Source organism: Echeneis naucrates, chromosome 13, assembly GCF_900963305.1.
Source record: "Echeneis naucrates chromosome 13, fEcheNa1.1, whole genome shotgun sequence".
Classification (NCBI taxonomy): Eukaryota; Metazoa; Chordata; class Actinopteri; order Carangiformes; family Echeneidae; genus Echeneis; species Echeneis naucrates.
Window position 1 is genome coordinate 12,561,168 of NC_042523.1, and position 23,806 is coordinate 12,584,973.

Sequence of the window (23,806 nt, forward strand, 5' to 3'; positions counted from 1 at the left end):
GTGTCAGAAGTAACACCTAACTTCAGAGACAAAATATGCCTGTGTCTGTGATGTAGGCCTGTCCACATGTGTGGATGTGGGCATCTCTTGTCAGCATCACCTCTTCAGACGTTGCAGATGAAACTTCCCGTTGGCAAGCATAATCTAGCTGCACCCTAATTAGTGGCAGATGCTGTAAGAAGCACATGTGTGCAAGCAAGCATGTGTATGTGTGAGAGACAGGCCTGCAGCCACACAGATAAAGGTTATCCTTCCAAAAATACGTCCATCTGCTGACTCGTTTACAGACCAATGCTACTGTGATTGTGTGTGTGTGTGTGTGTTTTGGTGTGTGCTATGACATACCCTGTGTGTACGTCAGAAAAGCCTCATCAAAAGGATGGCATTTCCGCCGCAGAATACAGCATGGAAGCAAAGTAGGCCTGACTCTCTTTTGTGCACGTCGTCCTAGTTGATTCCAGTCAGTGGGGTTATAGAGGAGGAATACTTGTCAAGCCGGACTCTCCCCTGCATGTCTGACTCCCACACGGCTGATGAAGATGGCATTAGCACAGCTTAGCTTATGGGTGTTAGAAGATGACATGCAGGGTTCATGTGAAGTATGGTCAGAGCTCTTAGGGGATGAATAGGATTTCTCTATGCTAACACTGGCTAATTAAATGGTGTGTGCTTTCTGGGAGAGCAAACAGATGAGTGGTTAGCGCACATGCCATGTTATCGTGGCATCCTGGGTTCAGTTCCAGCCCAAGCCCTTTGCCTCTCTGTCACTTACTATCAAAATAAAGGATTTTTTTTTCTTTTTTCTTTTCTTTTTTAATCTTTAAGAAAGTTTAATAATTTATGCCACTGCATTTAGTCAGTTTCATGGATTTACAGAAGTCACATAATTTATAGTTTTCTCATGGCTGTTTTTTTGAAAGTCCAGGCCAATTATTAATCCACTTTTTAAGAAGCTCTTACATACAACCAAAAAAAATGTGCAGGATCTGTGGTGTGCGACCCTAACCAATTTTTAGCCACACTCATCATTTTCTCTGGGTTTTTTGTGTAACCTGAATTGATTTTGTAATTAACTGAATATTGATTACTAGATAACATATCATTGCCTTACTCATGTCCTTGACTGAATGCTCCTCCTCTGTCAATACTTTGAGGTTTGTGAACTTCAAAGTTTTGTTATTACAGCCAAATGTATGATTGTATGCCTGGATAGGCTTATTTCCTGTTGTACTGAAGCTTTAGTGATACTCCACATGTGTAAGTTGCTTTGGATAAAAGTGTCTTGTCTGTTTAACGAGTAAATCATATATGCAATTTAAGATAGGGATGTTTTTAAGCTGCTTGTGTTTAAAGGCTGTGTAACATAAATATTTTATAAATATGTATCCCAGTTTAACATAACCTGGGTTGATGACCAGCTTCACTGCTTCAATAAGTCATTTTCTGGTTCTAGTTTATCAAATCTGAATATTTGCTTGCGTTTGAACTAACAATTATTCTTGTAATCCGTATGTTTACGATTTTATCATTTGGGCTTTCTTGGTTAAATTTGTATAAAATGTCCATTGTCATTTATGCTGTGATGTATAATAGACACAAAACACGAGCACATGTTCAGACACAAATGAATTAACATTTGTCCACAGCACAAACTCTAACCTTGTTTCCAACCTCTTCATGTCCTTCACCAGAACACTCAAACTACTTTGGCACAGATGATAAGCTGGGTCCTGTGGCCGTGAGCATCCGAAGGGAGAAACTGGAAGACACCAAAGACCTAAAAGACCAGTACCAGTACCGCCTCATCGTCAGAACAAGCGAGGTAGACAGAAACCCACACAAGGCTGTTTGTGTTTGTCATTGGGATTTCTGAGCTATGAGACAGTGATGAGTCAAAGTGTACAGGCTCAGGGTAATTTCTTAACTACTTTCATTTCATCCAGCCCCTCCCTTTAGGTCCCTACCTGCTCTGATCATGACCTCGCCCTTCTCCCTCTCTCGCTCTCCCTCCCGCTCTCCCCCTTTCTCCTCATTGCCAGTGGAAAATTCCACCTGCCCAGTCTCAACACATTAAAGCTAAACCAAACACCAGCTGCTCTGCCCAAAGCATTTGGTCTACCCTCAGAGGGAACACACCTTACCACTTTACAGCTTTGATGGATCAAATACTTTGTATGTCATTTATTATATAATGGGCTGACAAATAAGGAGAATTACTTCAGATTCTCCACCACTTCCCTCAGATTTGGTCAAAGGGTCAACTACAATCATTTACTACCAGATGTTTTCTTCTTCAAGTGCACCAAACTGTATCAACTGTATCATTATTTCATATGCTACTTTATTTATGTTGCCTTAATTTAAAAACTGTTTAAAAACCATTCCCAATATAATTAGTTTTACGTATTCATAGAAGACATGTGATGTCTTTCAACTATTATTTTTGTTTGACCAAAATTTTTATGGCATAATTGCATCACACTCCTGCTTTTTCTCTCACTGGATATTTGTAAAGGTGTCCTTAGCTAGCTGAAAAATTATCACCTCTCTATGAATAGTTAAAATTTATTTCTAAATATCTGTCTGGTGTTGACAAAGTCACTTAGACAGATGACTTTTCTTCTGCTCACTGGCTGTGTAGTCTTCATTGAAGGGTGTTTCTCTGTGTGCCTGTTGCAGTGTTGTTCTTAGCTGGATTACATGGTTGCCTGGCCTCATCACCTTAACTCTGGTATAACAATGGAAGCTCTCCGACATCTAAGTACACAGAGCTCAGCCAATATACGCAGGCCTTCTGTTCCCACACAGAAAAAATAAATTAATTGCAGACTGTATTCTTTCCCACTCCAGTCTCAAATATTCAAACCCCTCAAGTCTGTCATTTAGTTCTGTGCCAAAGTGCTGACACAGCAAGGTGGAGAGACTTTCCTCTTTCTCTCCCCCTCTTTCACACAGTCTTACACTCATATTCAGCATGAAGCTCACTCAGCTGTTGCACAGAGGCTGGCAGAGTCCAAACAGTGGCTCCAAAACGTCAGTTTTATGTCGCAGGTTCTCTTTCTCTACAGCAGTCCCAACTCAGGGCTTCAACGGTCTCGTTGGCCTCTGCAATGCATTGTTAATGAACCCCCATATCCATGTGTGTAGTTGTGGGAAAAGCTGAAGCCCCTTCTTTCAATCTGTATCTGAGGTTATTATAGTCTCACTGTTTTGAAGCAGATCAATTTCCTCTCCCCACAGAGCAGCACAATGTGGCAGCACAATACTTAGCAGAATATATTCATTCACAATACTGCCAGACTAAAAATCTTTTACAGAGTTCACATTGTGTGTGTCTGTCTGTGTGTCTCTAGCTTTAGGGCAGCAGGCTACTGTTATGAGTAGTGAAACTATATCTCATGATTTAATTGTATATTTCCAGGGGGATTGCACTGTAGCTGAACCTGTCCAGGTTCAATACCTTACTGATCATGTTTCAATATCTGTAATGTTATTACACTCGAGTATTGACAGTTTATGGACAAAAGTATTAATCCATCTACATATGACACCTGAAGGAGCTTTCATGACATCCTATTCTAAATCCATAAGCGTTGATACAAAGTTTGCCCATCCTTTTGTAACAGCTGTAACTCTTCTGAGCAGGATTTCCACAAGATTTTGCAATGTGTCTATTTATGCAGTTTTGCCCATTAATCCAGAAGGGCATGTGTGAAGTCAGACATTGATGTTGGTTGATAGGACCCGGCTCACAATGTCTGTTCTAGTTCATCCCGATGGTGGTCGATGAGGTTGAGGTCACGGCTCTGTGTGGGCTGTGTCAACTTCATCAACACCAAACTCACCCAACCAGACTTAACTGGCACAGAGTCATGCTAGAACAACAAAGGGTCTTGTCTGAACTCAAATTAAAAGTATGGCGTAGTCCAAAATGTCTTTGCAAACCGATAGATTAAGATTTCCCTTCAGAGGAACAAAGGGGCTTAGGCCGACCCCAGAAAAACAACCCAACATCATTATCCTTCCGCCACCAAACATCCATCAGACTGTATGATAAGCATTGGCGCCTCAGCAACTGGCTGATATATAATCACATATTACACTCATCTGAACTGGTTTCATTGCATCTGTGATAGGGTTTAAATCATCAGGATATAGTATGCAGTTTGCAGAAAATCAATGCTTGACCTTTCCTAAGTGATTTTAAATATTTATAAAGTTTCATGATGTTTCCAGTATTAGAGCTCTTGATCTGTCCCTGTTTACAGTTGGTGACCCTGCGAGGCTCCATTTTAGAGGACACTGTGGCATCAACCGGGAGACACGGCACTGTAAGGGGCCTGCCACTCAAGGAGGTCCTGGAGCAGGTTGTCCCTGAGCTCAATGTGTCTTGTTTGAGACTGGCACTCGGCACACCCAAAGTCACAGAGCAGCTCCTTAAACTGGATGAACAGGGGGTGAGTTACATGTGAGCAATTGTATTTGCATTTTATTTCCAGGCTCCCAGTGGTAACGGTACATCTGTTCAAATTGTCCTTGGAAATAAATACGGAAAGTGTAATTGGTAATGCAGTAAGTAACAGTCAAAGAGTATGAACTTATGAAATGATCACGTGGGAGAGGGTACATAGTGTGTATCAAAATGTCTGTAGGTGTAAATGATTTAGTGTTGGTTTAAAGTACAAAGTTGGGCTGACTGCAGTGAAAGCTGTGTGTAGCAGGGTGTGGTGTTTGAACATAAGTGTGTAATCATAAAAGCTGTTCAAGTTCAGCTGTTATCTTACCTTTTATTTAATGAAGGGTGAAGTGCAATACAGAGTTCTTTCCAGCTGTAGACTTGTTTGTTTGTTTTTGTGTTTTGCAGGTTTATACAAAAAATGAAATTCACTGTGTGTAAGGCAGTTGGGTTATAGTGTTCGGTACTGTTATAATTCAATTGACATTAAGTTTTAAAAGAAGCACAAACTACAGTGTTTCAGCTGTGTTTGAATGTGGTCTTTTGTGTTTGTGTTCATAATGTTAATGTAATTTCTTCTCTGCCTTGTAGTTAAGTCAGAAGCACAAGGTGGGTGTTCTGCTCTGCCGTGCAGGCCAGAGCACAGAGGAGGAGATGTACAACAACGAGGAGGCGTCTCCCGCCTTCTCTGGCTTCCTGGATCTGCTGGGGGAACAGGTGCTTCTCAAGGGATTCACCAAATACGCTGCCCAGCTCGACACAAAGAGTAAGAGCAGTGTTATGAGCCTCCTGTAAATGTAAAAGCATGTTCACAAGTCACTTTCCCCCCTCACAGTATAGAGCCAAAGAAGAATAAAAGAACCAATAGGAGGAGCAAATAGTAATAGCACTCCTAGTCCATGTTAAATAAAGAAATGAATAAGAAATAAAGTTGTTTGGAACAACACAGACCATGTGTCATAACCCCAGTAAAAGCAAAGTGACAGTCCGCATGTTCTCATGATCTGTGTGTGTCTGCAGTTTTCAACTTCTTGGATGAAACAAATTTTTTTCTTACCTTTCTCCAGCTGACTCCACAGGCACCCACTCCCTTTACACCACGTATCAGGGCTACGAAGTCATGTTCCACGTGTCCACAATGCTGCCATATATGCCGAACAACCCACAACAGGTAACAGCTACAACAGGTTTACCTAGGGCTGCATGTGTGTAGTGTTGCAGGTCAAATATGAACATCTAAGAAAGAAAAATCTGTAGCTGTCCAGTTACCAGGAGCCTGTCAATGTCTGTCTACAGTTTGCTACAGGTCACCACAGCAAGAATTCATGAGGTGGAAACGTGTGACTTGTGCTGCCTTATTCATTTAGAGTCTCTTTCCTCTTTTATTCAACCTCATATGTTTTTTCTATGCTTGTTCTCAGTGTTCTCAGTGTCTCGGCTTCTCCCTCCTCTCCTTCTCACAAGCTTTTTCTTTTTCCCTCATCTTTAACTGGATCAGAACAGGGTGGGGTTCAGTAGTGAGTAGTCTTTTTTTCTTTTTCTTTTTTTTTTCCCTCCCTCTTCTTTACTTCAGCCTTCCTACACACTCTCCTGGGCGCTGTGTGTTTGCAGCGTGGGCTGCCTGTGAGTGACCTATGTGTAAGATAACATTTTGCGTGTGGGTATTTTTTTTTTTATAGTTTGCATAAGTGCTTTGCGTGAGAGGCTCACAGTGGTGAACATATGTGCTCAGACAGGCCTGGTGGGTGCTCAGAATCTGTGTGCACACTTTGTACTGTGTCAGTGTAAAACAATGTAAGCTATGGGGAAGTTATTTGTTCTTCCTTAAAAATGAAAAATACCATAAATTGTTGTTGTCAGCTGGAGAGTGCAAATTTTTTGAGTCATACCATCTTGTTCTCATCAGTATGTAAGCATCAAAAAAATGTAGGATCTTTGTATGGAGAAAAATAAATGTGTGTTTGAGCAGTTACTTCCAGTATCAACTGTTCAAGTATAAAATTTATTTTTTAAATGGCACAATAACTCCATCCAGAGGTATAGCGATGACAGCAGCTAAGACAGTTACATGATTAAATGAACCCCTAGGTGGCAGCAGCTGTCGTTGAATAGAACCTGCAGTGGCTGAATGGAGGGATGAAGTAAAAATAGATTGTGTGAGGGCTCTTTAAGTCAAGGGAGAGGGAAAAGAGTGCAAGCCATGTCTAGATAATAAATCTTGTATCACAAAAAATAAAAGGAAAATGTCTCAGATTTTATCATAGCAGAATTTAGAATTGATGCCAAAATAGAAAATAAAAATTGTCACTTTGATGATAAATCCCAAATGGAGCAAAGGCAAAAAATTTTATCACTTATAACAATTATAATATTTGCACACGCGTCATGAAGAACAATAATCAGAATATTACAAATTATAGCTGGAGTATTAGAGAAAGATGCTCCTGTGACATCATGCTAGACAATCTGTGTATCTGTGCCCAAACAGTGGGCTGGATTACATAATTGGTGCTTTCACACTTCCCTCTGCAGATGAAGAGAGGATTGGCAAACACTGCACCACAGACATAGCCTGGGCTGTGTACCATGTCTCCTACACAAATACAGATAGGCTTACGAACCAGCGCATACACAGACACAAATAGCCCACACAGGAAAAAAAAACGACACCAAAAACCCCTTTACATAAAGAGCTGTTGTTTGGTGTTTAGTAGTGATTGTCTCACTCTCTTGTTTCCTTCAACTTTGCATTTATTGTTAGTGGTGTCTGTGCCTATTATCTTTACTCATTTTATTAATTTGTCTCCCTTCTCCTCCCTCTCCCCTTCAGCTGCTGAGGAAGAGACATATAGGGAACGACATTGTCACCATAATCTTTCAGGAGCCAGGAGCGTTGCCTTTCACACCTCAGAACATCCGTTCACACTTCCAGCACGTGTTTGTCATTGTTCGTGTCCACAACCCCTGCTCTGAAAACACATGTTACAGGTAAATGATTTGAACAGAAAAAACAAATGTTCAAATGGCAAAAAATTGTACTGTCACATTGTAAATCTTTTCTTTCTCCCCTTTTCTTTCAGTGTTGCTGTAACTAGGATGAAGGATGTGCCTCCCTTTGGCCCCTCCATTCCCAGTGGTGTCACTTTTCGTGACCCAGAAACCTTTCGTAATTTCCTTTTGGCCAAAGTTATTAATGCAGAAAATGCAGCGCACAAGTCAGAGAAATTCCACACCATGGCAACACGCACACGACAGGAGTACCTACGTGACTTGGCAGAAAACTATGTCAGCAGCACACCACTCGACTCAGCCGGAAAACTTAACAACCTCATCTCCCTTGCATCCAAAAAACGTGAGCGGTCGAAGGCGAGAGAGGGAGCGGAACTGGGAGCTTTAGGGTCTGTTGCCTGGAGGGTCCAGGCCCAGGACTTTAGTGGAGGGGGGACAGAGCTCCCCTGTGCCTTGGGTCTATCAGCTGAGTACGTCGTCCTGATAGACTGTTCCACCAAAGAGGTGGTGTTTAACTGTTTCTGTGCAGACGTGATTGGCTGGACACCGGAGCGTCTGGCAGTGAAGATCTTTTATGGTAGAGGAGACCACATTGCTGTGCGAGTACCGGAGGGCTGTGCCCAGGACATCAGGGAAATGGTGCAGAGGTTAAAGGTAAGAGTTCAGAGGTTGTTCCAATTCAACTGACTGCTGGGCCAGATAACATGACTATCAATCAGATTTGATGTACAAAAGTTGTGTTATACTTGGTAACATATTTCCTACAAACAAACAGTTATGTTGCCAAAAGTGTCCTTGAGGCCTAACAAACATGTTGAGTGCATCTTCTTCCTCCTTAAATTTGATAAAAAATATCTTTTTTGCAACATTTTATTTTTCAAGTTTTCTTTTGCATTTTTTAGTTGCTTCCTCCGTGTATACAAAACCATACATATTTGTGTGTTTACATAGTACTAACAAATTGAGTACCTATTTCCAAAAACATTGGTCTGTGGTCAAAAACTCCACAGAGAATGCTTAAGAGTAGATCCAGACTCAGGTTTGAACCCTATTAACCCTACCCAATTCAAAGAACCACCTAAAGACCTATTAGGTCTCTGTGATCTCTTTTATATGAGATTTAAACTCTTTTGTATTCAGTCCCCTTGGAATTGTTTCTCATTTCTTGGGGAAATTTAGCTTTTCCACGTTTTCAGAAATATTTTGTCAGAGGTGGATGTTATATTAGGTCAAACTTGAAACACAAATTTATCAACTTGAGAATTGCTTGACTAAGACACCACTTGACTGACTTGAATGGTATTCATGTTTGTTTTTTTGTTTATTTTTTAAATAAAATATGAGCAGGTTGTTTTTGTTTTTGTTTGTTTTTTTGTATTTTGCAATAACTTAAATTTAATGTGTCATGGGGTGATTTCTTGTCCAATATCCTTTTACCAGCTCCAATGAGGCAGACCTAAGTCCAAAAATAATAATTTTGGATTCTGTTAGCACAGGACAAGGCTAAACAATCCTACAAATTGACAAAAGTTATCAAAACAAATGTCCATATCTGCACAAAATATAATATAGCCTATACTCTGTCCCTGAATAAGTTCAAAGCAAATTTCAGTTTTTTCAGACAGATAAGACGTAACCCCTTTGTGAGCCAAAAATAATGACATAAAAAATTGTTGTAGCAAAGGGTAGCTGCAATCACAGATCTAGACTAATCGGAAATGTTGTCAGCAGAACTAACATTTTCTGTCCCTTTTTTTTTTTTTTTTGATGGTCACTGGAGTGAGCTTGTGTCAGTCCAACAGAAAACTAAATTCCGAAAAATGATTTCAATCTCTCTCTTACCAAAAACATGCAGCTCTGAGTCTAATCTGGTTAATTCAGTTTCAGGTGATGCTGCCTCTCATAGTCATAGCTCATTAATCAACTCAGGCTGTGTTACCTGAAGGCTATTATTGTTACAGACATAAGACACTTTTTGTGTAAAGCCAACAGTTTTTTGTCCTTCTCTTTGCCAGTCATTGACAGTGGGATGTGAGACAGTGGACATGACTCTGAGAAGAAATGGACTGGGACAACTGGGCTTCCATGTTCGCCTGGACGGCACAGTGGCGGAGGTAGATGACCATCTGCCACACCAGATTTCATACTCACTTGTGAAGAATCCTGTCTGGAAATAAGTAGCTTGTTTGAAAACGTTGTGGTTTTCACATTCAGGTGGAGGAATATGGCTTTGCCTGGCAGGCAGGATTAAGGCAGGGCAGCCGGCTGGTGGAAATTTGCAAGGTGGCCGCAGTGACGCTGACCCACGAACAGATGATCGACCTGCTGAGGACATCAGTCACAGTCAAAGTGGTCATCATCCCGCCTTATGAGCCGGGGGGACCTCGCAGGTGTGTCAAAGTCAGCATGTTATATTTCTTCAAAGCAAACTAAGAATGAGTCAGATGCAGATGTTGAGACTGGCTGACAGTATCAGAGGCAGATCAGCATTAGCAGGCAGCATTGGAAGGCAAGAGTGAGTTGGAGTGAGTACAAGAAGCTCTCCACTCAAACACACAAAGCATGGGTGAGATAGTGGCCAGACTCCAATGTTCTGAGAGGATTTTGTGTGGGAGTGCGTGAAAAGAGGAAACAAGCAAACCAAGAGAAAGAACGAAGTGTGGTTCAAGAGGAAGCCGGCGAAATGAGGCACTGAGACAAAAAACAAATAAGCATTTGCTTACCATGAATTAACACAAGCTGTCATTCTTTGTTTCTTTCTCTCCTTCATATTGCATCAACTCATCATGTTTCCTTATTTCTTACCTCTGCCATCACCCTTTTCCCACCTTTCATCTGCATATAAGGCCTTGACTGAAACAGAATAAGGCTTTCTGAGACTCTGATATGTTGTTAGTGGGGTGAAGAAATAACCACAATGCATCTGTGTGGGTCTGACTGAGAACTAGGGCTCCTAAGTACAGCAATTGGAACTGACTGTGTGATCGCATAGTGGTTAGATTTTTTTTTTTTTTTTATGTTGGAGGCAGTTTAATTACACTAAGTTAAATCCTTAGATACACGCGCGCACGCACACACACACACACACACAAATTACTGTGGCATTGCAGAAACTGATAATTAGTCTTGCATTTCACTCTTTCCCTCTCTGTCTCTTTCTCTCTTTGACTCGTTTGTCGTTGTGTGCCAGGCAAGCAGATTGCATGAGATTATGGTCTGGAATCTGCAGAGGAGAAAAAAAAGAGACCACCAAAAATAAATAAATAAAAGAGTGGAGGTGATTAATTAGAATTGCATGCCCTGTGCAAACGAAAAGAAAGGAAAAGTGGGAGAGAGACAAAGGCAGGGTTTAGTGTATTGAGTTGAGAGCTCAGCAAAGACGACGTGTCTCAACACCACCGCATGAGAGAAGTGGGTGGAAGAGAAGCCGGAGTTAGAAGTGTTTTTCCTCGCTCGTCTCATTTGGCTCTGCACATGCAGGATGGACTAATGCAGTAAAGAGCGTTGTGATGTCAGTGGTGTGTTTGACCATGTGAAAGTGTGTGTGTGTGTGTGTCTCTTGGGGAGCTGCAGTTGTGTCACCTCAGCCATTTTGATGGAAGAAATGTTGCATGTAAACAGAAGTAGGCTCTGTCTGCTCTAAGGTTTGTACTTTGCTTACTCTAAGTGTGTGTATGTGTGGCCAGAGCAACAACTACTATTAATAACTGGATGCTGACTGAGTTGATTCTTAAAGTGATCAAAATGTCTTGACCATGTGTTGTGCTCCCAAAGGTTAATTGTTGTTTCTATATAGAGAGGGGTTGTTTTGTTGATCTATAGTGCTCTTAAATGCACTGTCATTTGATATCTGACAATGTTGACAATATTTTTGAAAGACAGATTGGTTGATGTGTTTGTGTTTAGTGATGAGTAGGTGTGTACAAGTATCCTTGCTCTGTTTACATCCCTCTGTCTGCAATTAAGAAGTTATTCCATTGATCAGTAGACAGAAAAATAATCTGCCTCTATTCGCAATGTTGATTAACCTTTTCATTCATCAATTTTAAATATTCTGAGGAAGATTCTTGTTGCACATCAAAGTAAACTTTGCATTGTACTTTTGGTTGAAATGTTTGAAGATGTCAACACATGGAAATTTTTGATTTCTGAGGACTAAATATGGTAAGTGAAATGTGGTGAATTTTTGGGGACACAGTGCTCAATGTCCTCAGTTCAGTTACTTTAGTCTTTGCGGTCTTTTTTTTTTTTTTTTTTTTTTTTTTTTAAAGCTCACTGAATTCCTCTTTCGTCTCACTTTGTCCATCTTCCTCTGAACATTTCTCCCATTTTAAATACATAATCTATGCATATTTGATGCCCCCTGCCCTACTCTAACAGGCTTATTGAATTAAATAATGATGAGTAGAAGAAGATATCTGATGTGGGGCTACTATGAGAACAAGCATATCTTTAGTTGAGTGTTGTGTTTGTGTCCTGAGCTCATAAATGAAGATGACTCACCGTAACCCTTCCAGATGGGTGACTTCATAATGCTGATGAGATTAAATACCAGATTACTGTCACATGAGGGACATTTTCCTCTCATGATTTAAAATCTGCACAGATATTAATTGTATTTGTGACCCCTGTGCACATATATTATCCTATACTAAAACCTTGAGTCAGAAGCTCTTAGAAATTAGGTATCTCTTTGCTAGCACACACTCACATGTGACCTCAGGCTCACAGTGGGGAGGATAGAGTCTTGATGTGCCAATAATCCATTTCTTTTCCTCTGACTCCCTCCATTGGTGTCAGGGGAGCTCATTAGTAAGCTCTGTTATGTGTCTGCTGTGTGTTTGAGCATCCACAAAGTTTATTATGAGAAAGCAATAGTGTGGACTGTTTCTGAGGAAATGTATTGAGCATATTTTCTTGCTGAACTCAGTATAGAGTCCACAGTCTGGTTCAGCGACAGTTTTAGGTCTTCAGAGAGGAAACTGCTGCCTCCCATTATTGTATTTTGCTGACCCAGAGCTGAGGATCAAACACTATGAATGAAGGCTTTCTTGGGAAAATGAAATATTAATATATATTTAGGAGGAGTGATGACATTTAAGAAACACTTTTGATTCCATTGTTGTGTGACATGTTTCACTGTCTGTCTGTTTAGGGGTTGCACAGAGGAGTATGAGATGAAAACCATGGAGCAGAAGTCAGAACCTGAGCCTTTGGCGGCAGGATACCGACCTTCCCCTCGTCCAAACTGGCGATGGGACAGCCCTCCTGTTCCTCCAGGGATCCACAGTACCCCCAACCCACAGCGCTGGACCCCTATGGGTCCACCACCTCCTCCACTGCCCCGTTCACACAAGGCCCTTATGCCGGTTCCATACAGGGAGCCTCAGCACCTCAATCCCAAGAGGTGAGACTCAGACTCAGTATCTTTGCATGTATTTTGTGCAACCTGTAAATGTATTTGTCTTAAATATTACAGATGAACAGTCTATGAGATATAACAGGGCAGCTGAAACGTATCAAACAGCAAATTTCATGTGGAAATTACAATTAACATCCATCCATCCATCTTCTACCGCTTTTCTGTTTCCGAGTCGCAGGGGGATGCTAGACCCAGATTTACTCAGATTTCTTACTCCAAGTGCATGTTGTTTTACTTTATTGCGGTCAAGCCTCCTATGTCCACAGAGCAATAATCAAAGATAAGAAGGTTATAGCTGTATGAACATAATTGGGATGCTCTAATAAAGGATGGGCTGATAGACTGATACTGTTATTTGTTCTCAGTTGCCACCCACAGTACACACATAACTTACAGCTGGTGTGGCACATCCTGCAAGTTAATAACCGCAGTCAGATCTTGACAGCCTCTAACTAAATCACTTATTTGGAGCAAGGTTTCACCCTAAATTTAGACGAATGGTTTCTTGGGTAGCAGTCACAACTTGACTCATACTCGTCACCTTCTTGCAGTTTGTGCAGTTTGTGTTTCGCTTGGTTCATCATCACCCTCTGTGTCCTGCAGGCCAGTGAGCTACCCAGAGAACCACTACACTCTGTCTCCTGCAGGAGGTGACAGAGTGGTGCCCTACAGAAACCCCTCAGCCAGCTTCTCCTCACCCTCCTCAGGCCTAGTCAGTCTCTCCACAATGGGACCGCCTGGAATCACACCAGGCCCTTTTGTACGCTACAAACATTCACCAGACAGGTGTGTGTGTGTGGTCCTCTGTTGTCTGAGCTCTCACCTCTTTGATCTTGATTAAACATGTCCAATGTTACTCTTAACAACTGTTTTGTACACTTGAGGCAGATTATATCAGTTTAGGAGTCTCAATGTGGCATGATCAGGTCTGCAGTTAGACATGTATGAACACAGTGTCTCCCAGAGGAAGGATCTGTTGTGTGGGTGGCTCTTCCTCACAGTGTGGAGGCTGATAGCATCTCAGCCAACCAGCAGAACCAGTTTTATTCAACTGCCATCAGGATGCAAAACAGAAACTGAAAATCAAACCGTATAATTTTAGGACTTGCTGCAAAATTTTATTTTTGACTCTTCTTGACTGAAAGTCTCTCTGTTTTTGGATCACCTATATTTTTATTTTAAAAAATTTACGACAATCAAGTAAATGTTTTTAACATCTCCCCCTGTGATCAATGTAGATATGGAACAGGACAGCGCCCCCTGCTGCCTTATGAGCCCCACCTCACTGTGGACATCACCTCCAGTGGAGAGTCTTCTTCAGGCTTCACTAGCCAGGACAGCACAATGGAGCGCTGCAAAACAGGTTGGTCAACTCCAGAAAGACTCCATACCCTGTTCTTTTGTTTCATTGATCATATGTTTAATGTTTCATTTCATGTGCCATTGTTTGCTGAGTTTCCCTTGTGATAAAGTATCTATCTATCTCTTTATTAGCAATAAGTCACAAGCTTGTTGCTTTGCTTTAAAGTAGCTGCACTCAACATTTTTTTGTGTGTCACATTTGCAGTTCTCTCAGCTCTGCAGTGTTTTAGCATCAGTGTTTCACTTTGACTACTGATAGTGTCATTTTTGGCTGTCTGCTGCAGCTGATTCAGTATTTTTCAGCTAAACAGCTGGATATTTCCCTCAGGAGTTGGTGCAGAGCAAAAAGAGGTTTCAGGTTCTCAGTTATTCATCCCCTTAAAGTTGAAACAATAGATGTATTCACACATTGGGCTTGGTTTTTTTTTTTTTTTTTTGTCCATGTGGTGAAATTAAGTCTAATATTTGTTATTCTTTATCTCTGTTTTTGGTCCCCACCAGCTTCTGTCTCTACTATGCTCAGTAACTATTTGCACTTTTTGAGTTTATCTGCATGCTTTTCAGCTCTAAACATAGCACACTGTGGGTTTTTAGTTTTTTTTTTTTTTTTGTGGAAAAATAGGTCCCCAAACAGAACAGTAACGTTGTTGTCAAGCTGAAATTCACTAAAAAGCCTCTGTAAAGCCCGACAGAACTACATTTTCAGGAAATTATTCTCTGAAGGCACATCGCTTCATTCACCCCCTTTTACTTGCCATTTGATAATTTATCACAAAAACATTTATCACAGCTGCTTCACAGGAGGAGAACTTAATAGTTGTTAGCTGTATGTTGATAAAGTGGTGTGAGAAAATGTTGCAACCAGGAAGTGATAGTCTGTGGTCACAAACCATCTTATTGTTGGTTTTAAGTTAAAGTCTTTCAAAGTGTGTGTATTGCACAGCAGAACACAGAGACCCAAAGTGTGATTGAGTGTGTTGGTGGGTGGGTGGAGGTCAGTGTTTAAATGTGCCATAAGTATTTAATCCTCTTTGCCAACCATGGAGGTTCTGTTTAATTTTCTTTAATCCTAAGTAAGTGTGTGTGTGTGTGTGTGTGTGTGTGCACGTGCACGCGCGTTTTCTGTCTAGAACCCCTCTGGCATGTCCCACTGCCAGCATCTCGGGGGCCAGGTGGTGGAGGGGGGCAGCGGAGGGTAACCAGACAGGATGTCCCAGGGAAAGACTCTCCGAACAGACACTCAAAGGTCAGAATCATCATCACCTTGTCTCATTTATCCGCGTCACCTTGTCCTCCGCATCGTTGCCTCTCAGTCTGATTCTTGTCTTTGTTTCCTCCGCAGGGTGAGACTCAGTACTCCAGTCACTCCAGCAGTAACACACTGTCCAGCAACGCCTCCAGCAGCCACAGCGAAGAGCGCTGGTTTGAAGGAGGAGGCGGAGGAGATCGAGGAGGAAGTGGGAATTGCCTCAGTGACCCGGCTGACCCCGATCCCAACCTCCTGAACAAGGGAGGGTCTAACGACAGCGGCATCGACGCCTCAACCCATTATAACAACACACGCCACGGAAACATGTCCAACAACCAGTCCCTCAAGTCTATGCACTGCTCAGCAACCTACAGTGGCATCCAGGAGCTGTCTGTAGGAAGGGGCAGCGGCGGGGGAGAGGCGAAGAGGCGAGAGTCCTCACCCATCATACCAGCTGCAGCCAATCAAAACAAAGGGTACCGGACAAGGACATTCCCACCTCCTAGCTCCAGTGCTGATAAGATGGATGCCTTCAAACCCAGGTAAAAAAACCAACTTATTGATGACAGGCATCTTTCATGGTGTGCTTTATGGAGCTAATATTAATCTTGATTTAAAAAAAAAAAAAAAAAAAGGGGGGGCAGATTTATCCCACATATCTTCTGGCATTCAATGTATGAGGAGAGAGAATCTTTCAATTTAATGCTATTTAGCTAAATGGAAAAAGGGATGTACTTAAGTTTTGTTAGGTTCTCTTCTTCCTCCATCAGATCATATATCGCAACACTGATACATGAAATTTCATCTTTAAAGAGTGTATATAGGGTTATTTCTGCCTAATCCCAATGAAACAAACAAGTCATGATGTGATCTCCTCTGCCTTTGGGCTTGCCACTGCCACCCCCACATCATAATTACATACAGCCATTAAACACACAGACATACGTTGGCTCCAACCACTGTGTTGGATTAAAACAAGCTGTGTTTAAACCCTGAGCCATCAGCTCTGACGCTGCAGCCTGTGCCTGGGATGTGTTGGACCTGACACTTGGCAAATACTGTTGTATGGTGGATGTGTTTTGGTTGCAGGAGAGGGTGCTGATGTAGGTCAGTGGAATATTTTGGATGCTTTAATTGGTAATTAGCTTGTTTTGCAGTGAACAAGAATTGGTCCTTTGATTTAATGACATTTTATTTCCTGGTTTTGTAACAGGGCAGTTGAATTAGTTGACAAATGATAGTAGCAGTGCTTCATTACTCTTCTGCTACTCACCTATATCAATACAGCTGTATTTACACTCAGTAATACAGCATCTGCTACTTAAATAGTGTTGGTAAATGGAACCCACCACCTCGATTTAAATTGCATACTCTGTCCTCATCACCTGATCAATAAAAGGGGAAAGAGGGAACTAAATCATTAAGGGATTGCACGTGCTTCTACAATGAGACCAGAACTCAGACCAGCCTCTGTTTAAAAAATTTTTATTCAAAATTAAATCCAGATTTTGAGTATGCCCAATGCTTCCCTGTATTCTTTGGCCATCATGTTTATCACTTTGTTTTTCACCAAGGCCACAATCCATTGCTAGCAGTCAATTCATTTTGTGAACCAGAAATATTTATTTGATCCTGTAAAAGGACAAATCCTGAATGAAATGCGTATATACATGAGTATAGAAAAGAACCGTTGAAGGTGTATTGTTGCCTCCTGTCCAAGATCATTGGATGGATCTTCTTTGTAATTAAATGAGTGCAGTGGTTCTCAACCTTTTTTCAGTGAAATACCCCCTGTAAATATTTTTTTCACCTGAGTACCTAACCTACCTAACAGTTAGGGAGTATATTTTTACATTATTTTTTTCTGTTCAGATAATATGACTATTATTTTTTGCCCCATGTGAAGGCACACACAAATATAGGCTGTCCTCAGAATAAATTCATCATAGCAACATTGAGAATCTTCCTCTTCTCTACTTTTACACCTGTATTTGTCCAATTCAGGGAAATATGATTCTGTAACTTCAAAATCCTGCTTTAATCCTTCTGAATTTTTCTTAGTTCTCTCTCAACATTTAATCTCTAACTGTCCACAGTTAATGGAAATGTTGATACATTTACTATAGTTGCTCCCAGTAATTCCCATTTTGGGAATTAACCAACCCTACACACCCACGCATACGGATATTGATTTTCTGACTCTCACAGGCTGTTTGACTGTACTGATGATTATTTTCAACGTTTAATCACTTGTACATTTGTGCTTCTCATACAACGTCACAGGGCCTACACACCTCAGGGTTACAAGACCCCAACAGCAGAGAAAGCACGGCATGTTCGAGCCTCTACGACAACCCCCACTTCAGCTCAGTTAAGCACCATCCCTCTGTCCAGCTCTGCCCCCAAGGCCTTATATGGGAAGAGCAGACAAACTGCCTGGCAAACCGAAGACAACATGACAGCGACATCCAGCTCTGAAAGCAGCAACAGCAAAAAGTAAGACCAAGCCTGAGAGCTTAAAGTTATCAGCTTTGATTTAGCGCTGCTCTGGACAGCTTCATTAACTAAGTGTGGGTCTGTTTGATCCCGGCCCCAACAGCCTTCATCACAGAGTACACAATCTTTAATCATCGTTATCAAATAATAACAAATAGAAAAGTCATGAGAGTTTTTAATTTTGGAAAAGAAAAACCTAAAACAAGCTACTAAAGTATTGACATAAACACATGACTGAGTAAATACATACTGTTCTTTGTGTTCCTAATCCTTATGTCTCGCTTCTCCAGGCAAGTGGATACCAATTCAAAGAACGTGTTTGGACAACCTCGACTCAGAGCGTCATTGCGGGACCTCCGCTCCCCACGGCGGACATATAAGAGCACCATTGAAGACGACCTAAAGAAGCTGATCATCATGGACAACCCGGCAGACATGCCGCAAAGAGAGCCAGTGAGGAAGACACCAACTCTAGAGGACCATCAAATCAGATTTCTGTTGTGTCCACAGCTCTTATGTCTCTCACTTTTCTCCCTGTAGTCTCCCAGACGAACTTTGCAGCGCACCTTTTCAGACGAGTCGCTGTGCAGTGGGCGCAGAGACGCCAGCTTCGCCAATTCTGAGAACCAAACGGCTCCTAATGACGTACTGTTCACCTGCACGCTGCCCACACGCAGACATGCCATCTCCTCCAACCACATGCAGAGCAAGAAGGGTGCGTTAAAACAGCAACATGTCAGCTTATGAGAGCGCTGTTGAATATTCACTGCCAACATGAGTTTACTGATTGTGATGGTTCATTCTGTGGAGACTTGGGCAGCTTAGTTGTCATTAGCAGTCACTGCTGCTGTGATTGTAATGGTCTCTTCAACTGTCCTACAGTGCCTTTGTCTGCATCAGAGCTGTCTCTCACAGAAGTTAGAGACAAAGTTCCGCCCCTACGAAGACTCGAACCGGGGTTGATGCCTCTTCCAGACACAGCCTGTGGACTGGAGTGGTCCAGCCTGGTCAACGCTGCTAAAGCCTATGAAGGTGAGAATTGAGACACGACAGGACCGGGTTCTGTGTGTGTGCGCCACCTAGCACAGCTGGAAAAGACAGAGCGATTGGGGGGTCCATCTACTCACCGCACCTGATAATCCGCTCTGCTTCCCAGCCATCTTAATTTTCTGGGTCTCTCTGCTGCTACAAACACAGAGCACAGACACATCAGATGAAAGTCAGCACATGATCCATGGCCTTACCAGCCTGCTCCACCTGTGCCACAGATCGAGAGCACAGCTTTCATGCTTTTATTATGTCTCTTTTTACAGCACAAAGAGCAGTTTCCCTCTTCTCACTGACTGAGCCGCAAGTTGGAGCCCCAGACGTAAGACCAGTCATCAGTCCAGTTCAGTTTCACACCCCACAGACACCAAGGACCACGCCGACCTTCAGCGGGTAGGACGATGACAAACATATTAAACAAGCAACAAGGGTTGTACAGTGGTGCAGCAACAGAACTCCTTAAATATTCATGACTTTGTTGTTTCTCCAGACATTAGTTTACTTCATCTTTACTGCAACCTTCTGGGAACTCACTGTGCTATCAGGATATCAAGCGAATCCTTAGGCTGTTTACTTCTCAGTGTTTTCTCACAAGAGTAAAGAGTTGTTTAAGTTGAGGTACCAGCCAGAAGGTACTTTAACTCTGCCAGTGAGCAGTAACTTCCTTGGTAATGAAGAGATTTTTATCAGGAGGCTCAACCAATCACACACAACCAGCAGGCTCTTCACTTATCATCCACATGTATCTCATGTGTTTACAGGGACGAAGTGCCCAACGATTTGTCGGGTCGGCTCTACCACCTGGAAGTCATGTTAAAGCAGCTGAACAATGATCTGGAAAGAGTGAGAAACATCTCTTTTATTTTATTTTAATCTATGTATGACGCTTTAAGGGTTAGGGCCTATATATTTATTGTTGTTTGTTTGAGCTTTGTGTAAAGACTGGAAATAGAGAGAAACAGCTAGCCTGCTCTATTAGCTCTGAGCAGTAAAGCACATGAGTGCTTTTCCTTGGATGTTGAGATATTCCTTAAACACAAGGAGAGATTAAAGTTTCAGTCACACTTATCTCTTTTTTTTTTGCAGGAGAAACAGGATAAGGTCGTGCTGCTCGCCGAGATGGCCAACCTGAGAGAGGACAACCAGCGCTTGCAGGAAGAGAGTCAGACCGCTAGCGAGCAGCTGCGCAAGTTCAGCGTGTTTATTACCAAACTCAACAAGCCAGGAAGTGACCACGAGGCTCACACTGTACCACATGAACATGACTCCAAGAGGGAGTGAGTAACAGCTGCAGAAGAGGAGATTCAGGCCAGAGGGACAGGTAACGTGAGAGAAGTATTCTTTCAGGAGGCTTCATTCAGCTTCCACTGGACTGCCTTAAACCAGAGAGAGTAAGAAAAAAACATTTTTTAGATGCAACACTCCCACCAACTTTCAGCGAGCCTGTGCACAGACAACGCAGAGACCTTCCCTCTCTATACTCTGAGCCTGTTTATTTTTGTAACTGAAGTCAAAAAGTCTTATATACATATAAATGCTTATGCTACTATGCTGGAGGAGCGACCAGGAGAGGAGATCCTGACTGTTTTTGAGAACACTACATCACCTGGAGAGGCCTAATACTGTTCCTGCAGCGAATCAGCCAAAAAAAAAAAAAAAAAGAAGACTCTATAGACTGCATCTCCCAGAATGCACTAGATGTGATGGAAGCTCTACAGACATGGAACTGTAGATAAATGCCTGTGTGGTACAATTCTCATGTATCAATATTATCTATATTGTACTGATTTTTGGTAACAGTTGTACTAAAGAGGTATGTATGTATGAATACGTCTAACTGGTGGTACAGCAAACACTCTGAAGCATTACTGCACAACAGGGTTTGTGCTCAAGGCTACATGTGTTTACCCATTGGGGTGTGTGTGTGTGTGTGTGAGAGAGAGAGAGAGCGCGGCTGAATGTGATGGTCTCTTAAAGGGCATCTGTGTGAATAAATGAACAAATTAGTTTACTGTAATATGAAAGATGTGGCCAAATAACTTGCTTTCCTCCTCTTATGTGGATGAACTTTGGCCCACAGATGTGAAATAAGCCATCAGCTCAGTGTGAATGGTCGATGTCAGAAACTCAGTGATACCAGTATCATATCTCTAATGTTAGTGCATTGTTTTGAATTTAACGTTCGAGCGTCTCCGGTCATCTCAGATCTCAGTGTACTGGATAATTATTAACACCTCCAATCGTTTCCTCTGTGTAGTACTTTTAAATAACCTGTTTTGTATTATTTAAAGTGACTATTGGACATTTTGGAAAGTATCTAAACATGCTTTCTGGGAGAGTGTTAGATAAAAAGATTGATGCTACAAAATTTTCAATCATTCATTCATCAGAACTGAAGGAAGTTTTTTGTTTTTGTTTTTTGTTTGTTTGTTTTTTGGCCAGTTGCAAATTTCACCCTTTCTAAAATGTGCTGAAAAATAGCACCATGGCCTTAAATATCAGGCTGTTAAATAATTTAAACATTAAACATCTTTGCTTCAGGAGCAAATAATGTTGTGGATACAGTTTGGAGTTAAATGCACAGCATTTGTCATCAGTGGTTCTTGTTAAATCTGTTTGTTAATCCGATATATTAACAACCGAACCATCTTTTTAATACTAAACACTACGCTGCTATACTGTAATATAACATAGTGAACTTTTTTTTTCTTCATGACAGAGACACCTGGAAACACAAAGTCTCACTGAATCTGAAAATATGTGCATCACGTCTGTGTCCAAAGCACGGTGACTCTGCAGAAAACTGGTGTCAGTCTTCTTCTTTAACGCTCAGCAGAAGCAAAGAAGGATATCTTCCAAAAAGTCTAACAATTCCTGTCAGTTTTATACTGATCAACATGAAGCTGTTCCACTTGTACCGTGTGCTTAGAGAAAATATCTTACTGTACATGAAACTCACTGGACAACACTGAAGCTCTGTCACATCAGAACCTGTCCGTCTGTGTGTGCAACAGGACGTATCCTTGTGTTCTGTGATGAACCCAAATGAACACAAAAGACACTATTTCTACTACGAGCTTGCTTAATGATTTTGTCTACTATATCTATTTTTCATACAGAAACGTGTCTCTGTGTTTTTGGATGCTGGTACTGAACAGACAACACATCCCTGCAGAGGATGATGACTCTAATCTTCCTGTTTTGTAATGTGATGCTGTATATTAATTGTACGAAACTCATCTCCTGCTCTGCCCTGTTGAGCAGCTTCTCCTCGCTCACCAGGAGGGTTCCTCTCTGGTCTGACTAGATCTGTTCCTTTTCAACTTTCCAACTTCCAGCTCAGGTTTCTCAAGATGCTGTTAATGACCCTAGACCACGAGTTAGGGGTGGGTGAAATATTTTACTGTGAGAATTTAAATTTACAGACATTTGACACATTGTTTATATCATTGTAATTATACCTTTAATATATCTGGGTGTATTAGGTCAACCTGTCATCCCAAAACAACCAAATGTTTATCTTTCCAGTTGACTTTCCATGAAGTTTACTATATCGATATCTTGATGTAAAATGCTTCAGGATTTTCATCTATATCACCCACTCCTAATCTCAAAAATACTTTTCTTCCACTGACACACCAGGAAACAAGTGTTGGCAGAAAACTACAATTTTTCTCATCAGCCCATAAAAGACAAAAAAAACCCAAACTCCTACTTATTACTCCTGCTTCCGTTCCCCCCCCCCCCGTCGTTCTGCAGCTTCAGCAAGGCTCTTGTTCTCCCAGTGACTTTGGTACCTGAACCTCTTTGGACCTTTTGTGCTGTTGTGTACAGAAAAGAAGAAAAAAAAAAGTTTACCAGTCTGTTATGAACAGGTTCAGGCTTTAATGGGGTTCAAGTTCCCCTCAGAAGGGTCCTGTGTTGATCCGAAATGGTGGGCCATGCTCCTCCAGTGAGAAACCCTTCACTCATGCAGCTTCAGTGGTGTAGCTGTGATTTTAGTGTCTGCAAGTCCTGATCTTTAGATTGGTTCGGGGCAATGTTTCTTTTTATATATAAATATATATTAATATACGCGTGTGTATATACATGCATACACACACACATACATATCTAATATAAATACATTTTGTTGATGTTATGTATAATTTTAAGCTATTTATAGCATACCCAATGATCCCAGTTGAACAAATCAGTAATTCACTATTAAAGTTAATGGTAATATTGTATAACTAGGTTTGTTTCTAGATGTTAAATATTTTGATAATTTATTTTTTAACATTGGCCACTGTTGCAGACAATAGTGAAGCTGAGAGGGTACTGTGTTTTTACTTGTGTATTGTTTTGTTTCTGATCTGTGTACAAAGTTGATTTGTATGATTCCTTTTTGTTTCCTCTGCACGGGGGTGAGTCAGAGGTACAGGACAGACATTTTAGTGAACTTTTTCTTTGGGTTGTAATAACTTGTACATTTAAACATGTAAATTATGTTTTCATTATTTTATAAAAAATATAAAAAAAAATGACTCAGAACATTTGTTGGTTATGGTCTTTGGAAATGTCAGATTTTCCCCAAGCTTGTTGAGTGATAGTGAACTATAACTGTACTGACCATTTGCTTTTCTTACAGCAGCTTTACAGGTGTAGATTATGCACATTATACTGAGGCCAATGTCTCACTTCAAATTGTAATTTTGAAAAAATAAAAATCTGTAAAAAAAAAAAAAAAAACACTTAAGCAGAAGTGTTTTCTACATGTCTGAGC

General features: G+C 41.3%; 1 protein-coding gene across 1 annotated transcript in view; it reads left to right on the plus strand.

Moving 5' to 3' along the window:
• The window catches only part of sipa1l3 (signal-induced proliferation-associated 1 like 3), a 65,228-nt gene extending 41,456 nt beyond the window's left edge, over positions 1 to 23,772 (plus strand). The window contains exons 4-23 of the mRNA XM_029516697.1: positions 1,692 to 1,822; positions 4,269 to 4,457; positions 5,048 to 5,222; positions 5,524 to 5,627; positions 7,287 to 7,444; positions 7,537 to 8,119; positions 9,481 to 9,579; positions 9,680 to 9,855; positions 12,621 to 12,872; positions 13,491 to 13,673; positions 14,126 to 14,250; positions 15,380 to 15,495; positions 15,592 to 16,040; positions 17,782 to 17,994; positions 18,285 to 18,447; positions 18,535 to 18,709; positions 18,877 to 19,026; positions 19,308 to 19,434; positions 19,803 to 19,884; positions 20,128 to 23,772. Of these exons, the coding sequence (XP_029372557.1) occupies positions 1,692 to 1,822; positions 4,269 to 4,457; positions 5,048 to 5,222; positions 5,524 to 5,627; positions 7,287 to 7,444; positions 7,537 to 8,119; positions 9,481 to 9,579; positions 9,680 to 9,855; positions 12,621 to 12,872; positions 13,491 to 13,673; positions 14,126 to 14,250; positions 15,380 to 15,495; positions 15,592 to 16,040; positions 17,782 to 17,994; positions 18,285 to 18,447; positions 18,535 to 18,709; positions 18,877 to 19,026; positions 19,308 to 19,434; positions 19,803 to 19,884; positions 20,128 to 20,322 (3,845 nt within the window). The 3' untranslated portion in view covers positions 20,323 to 23,772. The remainder of the gene's footprint in view (positions 1 to 1,691; positions 1,823 to 4,268; positions 4,458 to 5,047; positions 5,223 to 5,523; positions 5,628 to 7,286; positions 7,445 to 7,536; positions 8,120 to 9,480; positions 9,580 to 9,679; positions 9,856 to 12,620; positions 12,873 to 13,490; positions 13,674 to 14,125; positions 14,251 to 15,379; positions 15,496 to 15,591; positions 16,041 to 17,781; positions 17,995 to 18,284; positions 18,448 to 18,534; positions 18,710 to 18,876; positions 19,027 to 19,307; positions 19,435 to 19,802; positions 19,885 to 20,127) is intronic.
• The last annotated feature ends 34 nt before the right edge of the window (positions 23,773 to 23,806 follow it).